Below are 10,223 nucleotides of genomic sequence, written 5' to 3'. Positions count from 1 at the left end.
TGTTTGCTGAGTTCTGTGGTATTCCGCAGGTTTTGGTTCCTGAAAGAAGCCTTGTGATTGTTCCATCTGGTTTTGAATTCTCCCTCGGTTAATCCTACATATGTGTCGGATGTGTTAATGTCCTTGCGTGTTACCTTAGATTGGTAGACAACTGATGTTTGTAAGCACCCCCCGTTGAGAGGGAAATCAGGTTTCTTTCGACAGTTACAGCCTTTGTTGGTTTTGGAGTCGCTCTGTCCGGGGGCCGACGGCTCATTTGCAATTGTTTTGTTGTGGTTTGAGATGATTTGTCGTATATTGTTCATACAGCTGTAGCTCAATTTAATGTTGTTCTTGTTGAATACTTTTCTTAGGGTGTTGTCTTTGGGAAAGTGTTTGTCAATCAGATTGAGGAATTTGTGTCCAATGTTAGTTGAGACGTTTTTGCTGTATGGGGGGTTGTACCAGATGATGTCGTTTCGTTTTCTGTTCTTTTTTGGCTGGTTTCCTGGCGTGGGTTCATAGGTGAGGGTGAAATTGTATCCGCTTTCATCAAGGGCTTTTTGGTACGGGGGGGTTGCTTGGTCAAATTCAGCTTTGCTAGATGACAGCATCGATAGCCTTTTATTAATTCCGGTAGGTATTCTTTTCGTGGTGGTGGGTGGGTGGTTGCTGTCATGGTGCACGTATTGGAGTGTTGTGTTGGGTTTCGTGAATGGTTGGTAGCTGTTATTTCTCAGGTTGAAAGTGACGTCAAGGAAGTTGACGGTTTGCTTGTTGGCTTCAATCGTGATCCGTAGGCCGTTCTCTTTGAAAATTTGGCATATGCGCTTCTTGGTATTCTCGCTGCTCCTTGGCGAGGCGCGACACACTGCCAGTCCGTCATCACGGTAAATACCAAGGTTCAGATTGAGGCTAGCGAGCTGGGAGAGGAGGAAACTCCCAACGAGTTCACACGTTTCTGCTCCGTCAAAACTTCCCATAGTGACGTCAAATGTTGCATTGTTCTTTTTTTGCCATGGTGTACTGTTGTGGATGAGAATGGAGTTTTTTGCGTGGATGATGATGTTTCTTTCGTTGCCTGTGATTGAGTCGTAGTCTGAGGCGAAGTCTAGTGCTTGAGTCAGTAGGTCTTGCGTGATGGAAGGGTAAAATTCTTCGATATCAAAGGAGATAAAGTTGTGCTGTTGTTTGTCTTGGATGTTGTTGAACCATTTGATTACTGCTGCTGTATTTCTCCATTGGTTGAGTGGTGTTTTGTCCTTGATTTTTGTGTTGACTCTGTCCAGGATTATTTTGCTGATTTTTCCTATTTCAGATTTAGTTGGGTTTATTAGTCGGCATGTTGGGTTATTTGCGAAGTTGGGTTTGTGGTCCTTCAATGTGATGTATGTATCTATATATATATATATATATATATATATATATATATATATATATATATATATATATATATATGTGTGTGTATGTGTATATATGTATATATATAAATATATATACAATGTATGTATGTATGTGTACATACATACATACATTGTTTGTATGTATGTATATATGTATGTATATATATATATATATATATATACATATATATATATATATATATATATATATATATATATATATATATATATATATATATATATATATATATATGTATATATATATGTGTATATATAATTATATATACACATATACTGTATATACACACACACACACATATATATATATATATATATATATATATATATATATATATATATATATATATATATATATATATATGTATGTGTGGATCTACACCTGACATCCACTGTAATGATATCAAGTACAACAGCGTATCTAGTCGATACTACTATGATTACATCAATATTTTTTATTGTTTTATTTTATTCATATTATGTTTATAAAGTCAGTAAATACGTCCCTGGACACATGAGGACTTTGAATATGACCAATGTATGATTCTGTAACTACTTGGTATCGGATCGATACCTAAATGCGTGGTATCATCCAAAACTAAAGTATATGTAAAGTATCAAAGAAGAGAAGAATAAGTTTTTATTACATTTTAACAGAAGTGTAGATAGAACATGTTAAAACAGAAAATAAGCAGATATTAACAGTAAATGAACATGTAGATTAATAATCAATTTTTACAGTTTGTCCCTCATAATGTTGACAAAATAATAGGTAGATAAATGACACAATATGTTACTGCATATGTCAGCAGACTAATTAGGAGTCTTTGTTTGTTTACTTACTACTAAAAGACAAGTTGTCTAGTATGTTCGCTATTTTAGTTAAGGATTAAATTACAATAATAAACATATGTTTCATGTACCCTAAGATTTTTTGTTCAAATCAAGCCCATAATGACATTTCTTTGTGGTCCCCTTTATTTAGACAAGTACCGAAATGCATTTTGGTACGGGTACTAAAATATTGGTATTTTGGTAGCAAAAAATGTCAAAGTTGGCAGCTATGTAGTTGTAGACGTGTGTAGTAATTTTTAAGACCACCAACCTTTGGTCCTTCTGGGCCGTTCTGACCCGGCGGGCCAATGTCCCCTGGGAAGCCCTGTAAGAGAACCCTCCTCACATTGTCACCACTAATAACTCTGATATGATTGTGGTCATCCCACCTCCAGGCCGCGGGGGCCGGCTAAACCATCAGGACCTCTGTCGCCTGCTTGACCCTGAAGTGCAAAGAAGATGACTGAAGTTGCATCAGGAAGCACACCTCAAGTTGGCACAATCCTCAAAAAAACATTGAAAAGTGTCACTTGATCAAACTTTTACTAACTTTCCAGGCTACAAAACATGTGATCGTATCGGATTAATATCAGTTACAGATATTATATACAGGTATCGTATCGCTCGTTAACAAGTTGTGGGGACACCCGGAGTTAAACAGGGCTAATTTTTGGGTAGATGCCTTATTTTAATACACATTAACCTTAAGACTAACGATTATTTTGATAGTCGATTATTCAACGACTATCTTAACGATAAGTCGACTTATAGGATAATAAATGCCTTACTTTAATACACATTAACTTTAAGACTAACAATTATTTTGATAGTCAATTATTCAACGACTATCTTAATGATTAGTCGACTAATCGGATAATAAATGCCTTACTTTAATACACATTAACCTTAAGACTAACGATTATTTTGATAGTCGATTAGTCAACGATTATCTTAAGGATTAGTTGACTAATCGGATAATAAATGCCTTACTTTAATACACATTACCTTAAGACAAACGATTATTTTGATAGTCGATTAGTCAACGATTATCTTAAGGATTAGTTGACTAATCGGATAATAAATGCCTTACTTTAATACACATTACCTTAAGACAAACGATTATTTTGATAGTCGATTATGCAACGACTATCTTAACAATTAGTCGACTAATCGGATAATAAAGCCTTACTTTTATACACATTAACCTTAAGACTAACGATTATTTTGACAATCGCTGAGTCAACAATTATCTTAATGATTAGTCGACTAATCGGATGATAAATGCCTTACTTTAATACACATTAACCTTAAGACTAAAGATTATTTTCATAGTCGATTAGTCAACGATTATTTTAAGGATTAGTTGACCAATCGGATAACTTAAGACTAACGATTATTTTGACAATCGCTGAGTCAACAATTATCTTAACGATTGGTCGACTAATCGGATTATAAATGCCTTACTTTAATACACATTAACCTTTAACCTTTTTTTCACAATTATATCGATAGTCGCTTAGTCAACGATTATTTGACTAATCGGATAATCTATCGAAATGAGGGTGGTCCCAAAAAGGAGGGATTTTTCAAATTGACTGTGTGTCGGTTTTAAAAGTACTCCCCCCTCTGGTCAACATATAAAATAACAAGTGTGTGTAGAAATTGAAATGCGCCCCTTTGGCCAAATTTTATTTGAAAAATAAATAAATATGTATATAGAGACATACTGTAATAACTTGAAGTAAATAATGAAGATTAAAAAACAATTACAAACAAAAAAGTTCAACAACAAAAAAATATACTAAAAGCTTACCGTATTTATATTTGCATAGTATGTATATATTATTAATGTTGTAAATACAAATCTTTATATATCTAGAAAGGGTGGTCCTAAAGATGTAGGCATTTTTCAGAGGTCTCAAGAAGGTAACAAATACAAGAATGTGTGTGCGTGTGTGTTTGCATGTGTTGGTTTGCGTTTGTTAAAGTCTCTTTTTTACCACATTGCAAATGGACGCTGCTTTAAAAGGTACTTAAATTGATGTAAACAAAGCTTAGCTGGCTGATTTTGACTAAAATGATAGTTTAAGTTATTTTTCACACAACTTGGTCTCATTCTTGTTAGCGAGCTAGCACGGTAGAAAGCTAACACTCTGACCAAGGTTTTCCCTCTCCAAATGTCCAACATCATGTCTTTAAATGCTGGCGTATCACAGACGTGCTGACATAAAAACAAGGTCGGCTTTGCAAAACGAGCAAGGATTCATGTTTTTAACAAGAATAAGAGGAAACATCCTCACACTTTACATTACATCATTGGCTATGTTTTTGCCAGTGACGCACGTTCGCCCGGAAAAACACGAGTGATGACGTCACGAATATTGTTCGACAAATAATTATGGGCGACACATTTTATTGTCGACTAATCGCTGCAGCCCGACTAATGTTGTCTTTGAATTTGAAGTTATTTTGGTGACACAGAACAAAACACAATTTATTAAGTTAAGCTCAGTACGCAGTAAGTTGTATGATGCGGACACATTTGTTACTGGGTTCTTCTTATTACCTTGGAGACTTTGTATGTGTAAGTAATATGCAACTATAATTACTTGATACTTGTTTATATTGACTAATGTGCTGTTTTACACTGCAATATTGTTCAATGAAGGACATTTGTTACGTATGTCTAGCGTGTGTGCTATTGTGTGCTTAGCTGTTGTGGAGCTGCTAGCTCCTAGTGGATGACTTGACAAAAATACAAAAAACAACAACCTTATGTGCTCATTGGAGGACATTTAGATGTTAACTGGCTGTCCAGCTTTGCACAAGTAAACATGATACATATTTTTTTGCCGATATCGAACCTTTATCTGATATCAATATCGGATCATGGCTCAACATAAGCTCAATCATTGAGACCTAGTCGGTTCCTGTATCTTTTCAAGTCACACGAGTGTGTTGGTTTAAACGAGTCCTTCTCGAATAGTGTGTGTGTGACCCTGGGGAACATGCTTTATCAGTATCATGCTTGGAAAGGCTCACTACACAACTCTAGTCATTATTCCTGACTTTTGATAAAAGAAAAAAAAAAAAAAAGTATTTTTGTTTTGTAGATACATTATTATATGTATAGTACTGCTGAGTTCATGTTGCTGATCAATTGAAAAAATAGTATTTGTTTAGTTTATATAATTGTAGTTTTTCAGTAATTTTATTTTTATAATTTAAATAAGGATTACTTTTTTTCAATTCTCTTAAATCTTTAACGTTACAGACTACAAAACAATGGTAATAAAGTTATTTTTGTTGTAAGTTGATCTATATTTCTTTCTTTTTGGTTAATAAGGATACAATATTACACAGATGTGTACTTATACTAATTTTATAAACAAATAATGCTATTTATAGTTGCGGCGGAGAGCGGTGTACAATAAAGAGGGTGTATCTTTTCAGGATCAAATGGTTAAAGTCCGTCAAAAAAAAAAATTAAAATAAGGGGGGAATTGCGTTTTGTTACAGAGTAGACTAATAAACAATGTTAATAAAATTATTCTTTGTTATTTCGTTGATCTATATTTATTTATATTTTTTTGTTTTTCTTAATGTTCATAAGGATACAATGTTATGCAGAGGTATACTTATAACAATTTCATAGACAAATAATACTATTATATTATAAATAAATAAACATTGATTGATTGATTGTTTGATTTATAGTTGCGGCAGAAAGCGGGGGTGGGGGCTGGCGCAAAATGTTTTCTTCTTCCTGGAGGTATGGCATGTAACTAACAATAATTAAGAAACACCGGTGTAAAGTAAATAGGGTGTATCTTTTCAGATTTTTAAGAACATTGTTTTTATATTTGCGGATATTTTTTTTCTTGCAGAAAATAGTTTTTATACTTGCAAATATTTTTATTTTACTTGCAGAAAAATGTTTTTATACTTGTGAAACTTTATTTTAATCAAAGAACATTGTTTGTATATTTGCAAATAATTTTTTAATTGAAGAAAATATTTTTTATACTTTTTTCAGTTGCAGAAAATTGGTTTTATTATTTGTTTTTCTTGTAGAAAATAGTTTTTATAATTGCAAATATTAAAAAAAAAATTAAAGAACATTATTTTTATATTTTTGAATCATTTTGTTAGTCGAAGAAAATTGGTTTTAAACTTGCGAATATTTTTATTTTGCTTGTAGAAATTTGTTTTTATACTTAAAAATATTTTTTTTAATTGAGAAACATTGTTTTTATACTTGCAAATATTTTTTTATTGAAGAAAATATTTTTTATACTTGCAAATATGTTTTTAATCGAAGAAAATATATTTTATGCTTGAAAAAAAATACAATAAATTGAAGAATTTTTTTTACTTGCAAATCGTTTTTTACTTGTACAAAATAGTTTTTACACTTGCAAATATTTTTATTTTACCTGTAGAAATTAGTTTTATACTTGCTAATAATTGTTTTACTTGCAGAATTTTTTTTTAATACTTGTGAATGGCTTTGTTAATCGAATAAAATTGTTTTTATACTTGCGAATATTTTTATTTTACTTGTAGAAATGTGTTTTTATACTTGCGAATAATTGTTTTACTTGCAGAAAATTGTTTGTATACTTGCGAATAAGGTTTTTTTACTTGCGTATATGTTTTTGGTTGGTTTAAGTCCGTCAAAAAAATGTTATGGTGTAAAATAAGGGGGGAATTGTGTTTTGTTACAGAGTAGACTAATAAACAATGTTCAAACAATTATTCTTTGCTACATGTAGATCTATAGTTATTTTTTGTTTTCTTTAACGTTAATAAGGATACAATGTTATGCAGAGGCGTACTTATAACAATTTCATAGACAAATAATACTATGATTTTTTCTTCTTCCTGGGGGCGCGGCATGTAACCGAAAATAATTGATAAACACTAGTGTAATGAGGGTGCATATTTTCAGAATTTTAAGAAAAGTTCTTGCAAATATTTTTTTTATTGGAGAAAATTAGTTTTATACTTGGGAATATTTTTATTTTACTTGTAGAAGTTTGTTTTTATACTTAAAAAAAACTTTTTTTAATTGAACTCATTGTTTTTATACTTGCGACTCGTTTTTTTACTTGCAGAAAATTGTTTTTATTCTTGTTAAATTTTCTTTTAATCAAATAAAATATTTTTATACTCGCAAAAAAAATGTTCAATTGAAGAAAATAGTTTTTATACTTGGCAATATGTTTTTAATTGAAGAAAATATTTTTTATACTTGCAAAAAAAACTTCAATTGAAGAAAATTGTTTTTATACTTGAGAATTTTTTTTTCTTGCAGATAATTGGTTTTATACTTGTGAATATTTTTTTTTAATTAAAAAACATTGTTTTTACATTTGTGAATCGTTTTTTTATACTTGCAAAAAATTTCAATTGAAGAAAATGTTTTTTTATACTTGCGAATATTTTAAATTGAAGAAAATATTTTTTATACTTGCAAATATTTTTTTTCAATTGAAGAAAAACATTTTTATACTTGATAAAACATTTTTTCTTGCAGAAAATTGGTTTTATACTTGCAAATCATTTTTCTTTACTTGTAGAAAATAGTTTTTATACTTACAAATATTTTTTTTTAAATTAAAGAACATTGTTTTTATTTTTGTGAATCGTTTTTTTTACTTGCAGAAAATTGTTTTTATACTTGCGAATCGTTTTGTTAATCAAAGAAAATTGTTTTTATACTTGCGAATCAGGTTTTTTTTTTCACTTGCGTATATGTTTTTAGTTGGCTTAAGTCCGTCAAAAAATGTTTAAAATAAGGGGGGGGTTTTGTTTTGTTACAGAGTAGACTAATAAACAATGTTAATAAAATTATTCTTTGTTATACATTTATCTATGTTTATTTTTTGGTTTTCTTTAATGTTCATAAGGATACAGTGTTATGCAGAGGCGTACTTATAACAATTTTATAAACAAATAATACTATTTATAGTTGCGGCAGAGAGCAGGGAGGTTGAATAACGTTTTCTTCTTCCTGGAGTCAGGGCATGTAACCGAAAATAATTGATAAACACTGGTGTAAAGTAAAGAGGGCGTGTCTTTTCAGAATTTTAAGAAAATTGTTTTTATATTTGCAAATATATTTTTTTACTTGCAGAAAATTGTTTTAAAACTTGCAAATATTTTTATTTTACTTGTAGAAATTAGTTTTTAGATTTAAAAATATTTTTTTAAATTGAAAAACACTGTTTTTTTACTTGCGACTCGTTTTTTTACTTGCAGAAAATTGTTTTTATACTTGTGAAACTCTCTTTTAATCGAAGAAAATATTTTTTATACTTGCAAAAAAAAAATGTCAATTGAAGAAAATTGTTTCTACACTAGATACATTTTTTTTCCTGCAGAAAATTGGTTTTAAAATTGTGAATGGTTTTTTTCCTTGTAGAAAATACTTTTTATAATTGCGAATATTTTAATTTTACTTGTAGAAATGTGTTTTTATACCTGCGAATAATTGTTTTACTTGCAGAAAATTGTTTTTATACTTGCGAATTGTTTTGTTAATTGAAGAAATGTGTTTTTATACTTGCGAATCAGTTTTTTTTTACTTGCATATATGTTTTTGGTTGGTTTAAGTCTGTCAAAAAATGTTTATCGTTTAAAATAAGGGGGGGATTTTGTTTTGTTACAGAGTAGACTAATAAACATCCATCCATGCATCCATCCATTTTTCTACCGCTTGTCCGGTTTGGGGTTGCGGGGGGTGCTGGAGCCTATATCAGCTGCATTCGGGCAAATTATTCTTTGTTGTATGTTGATCTATATTTATTTTTTATTTTCTTTCATGTTAATAAGGATAACATTTTTGCAGAGGCGTACTTATAACAATTTCATAGACAAATGACACTATTTGGAGCGAAATGTTTACTTCTTCCTAGTGAGGAGGAGGTACCAGAATCATTGAGAAGCACCACTTTACTTGTATAACATTGGACGCGTCCATTTCGGACTGTTTTCGAGACAAAAATAAATCACATTTTTGGTGGGTCATTTTGGTAGATTTGGAAACGACAGCAGGTTTCAGTCGTACTTTGGTATGTCTGTCAGTGGAATTACACAGAATATTGGTGGGTTGCATCAGTCATGTACCACCAAGCCAACCATGGATGAAACATTGATCTGTGGTTGGCTCAAGAGGCTTCAAACTGCTAGAAGCTCTAGTTCTCACCTGAAGTCCTGGGTTTCCAGAAGGTCCTGGTGGCCCGGGTGAGCCCTGACTGCCCTGTGAAACAAGCAAAATACAACTTGATAGTCAATAGGTGGATAAACAACAAAGATGTTGACTGGACAAACATACCTGGTCCCCTTGGAAGCCCGCCTCACCTGGCTCTCCCGGCAAGCCGACATCGCCCTGAGATATCAAGAAAGAAATGACATGGCAACAGTGAACCACTAAAAATGTCTACACAGACAAGTCAGTGAAGTGAGAGACATTCTACATGCTTTTGTGGCTGCAACACATGCAAGTCATCTAAAATGTCAAAGCCAATATTTATTGGTCAGCTGTGTTTTTGGAACTTCAGCCAAAGGGCAGGTCTTAGTACCAATGTATGGCTTTCCAACATATTGGTTGTGACGTTAAAGACGGCTCAAGTACAAGTGCACTTTCTAGTCTAGTCCCTGCACCAAAGAGTATTCCTTAGTCTACTAGTGTGAGAAGTAGGTCTGCAGATCACCTTATCACCTTTCAGTCCTGCTTCACCGGGGTTTCCCTGGACTCCCTTGGAAGCAAAGAGACAAATAGCTAAGAACTAACAGGCCAAAACATGTTTTTTTTAGGGATGCAACGATATCAAAGTCTCACGGCACCATATGGAGGGAAATTACTGACAAACTTCACAAACACACACCAATGTTTTTACTCACGCCCAACGATTAGCAAGTAAAACTTTTTTTTTTCAATTCGCAATTAAAAGAAATACATATACATAAATGAAAAAAAACTGA

The 10,223-nt window shown here is 31.9% G+C and overlaps 1 protein-coding gene across 3 annotated transcripts in view; it reads right to left on the bottom strand.

Annotated features, from left to right (window-relative positions):
- LOC133620351 (uncharacterized) overlaps positions 1 to 10,223 on the bottom strand; it is a 244,253-nt gene that overhangs the window by 98,312 nt on the left and 135,718 nt on the right. For all 3 annotated transcript variants that reach the window (XM_061981793.1, XM_061981792.1, XM_061981794.1), the window contains 5 exons: positions 9,953 to 9,997; positions 9,574 to 9,627; positions 9,445 to 9,498; positions 2,624 to 2,677; positions 2,506 to 2,559 (listed from right to left, as the gene is read on the bottom strand). In XM_061981793.1, coding sequence (XP_061837777.1) covers positions 2,506 to 2,559; positions 2,624 to 2,677; positions 9,445 to 9,498; positions 9,574 to 9,627; positions 9,953 to 9,997 — 261 coding nt within the window. The remainder of the gene's footprint in view (positions 1 to 2,505; positions 2,560 to 2,623; positions 2,678 to 9,444; positions 9,499 to 9,573; positions 9,628 to 9,952; positions 9,998 to 10,223) is intronic.

The sequence above is a fragment of the Nerophis lumbriciformis genome, linkage group LG24 (genome assembly GCF_033978685.3).
Source record: "Nerophis lumbriciformis linkage group LG24, RoL_Nlum_v2.1, whole genome shotgun sequence".
Lineage (NCBI taxonomy): Eukaryota > Metazoa > Chordata > Actinopteri > Syngnathiformes > Syngnathidae > Nerophis > Nerophis lumbriciformis.
The sequence above is the reverse complement of the archived record's forward strand: the minus strand, read 5'-3'. Positions and strand labels throughout refer to the sequence as shown.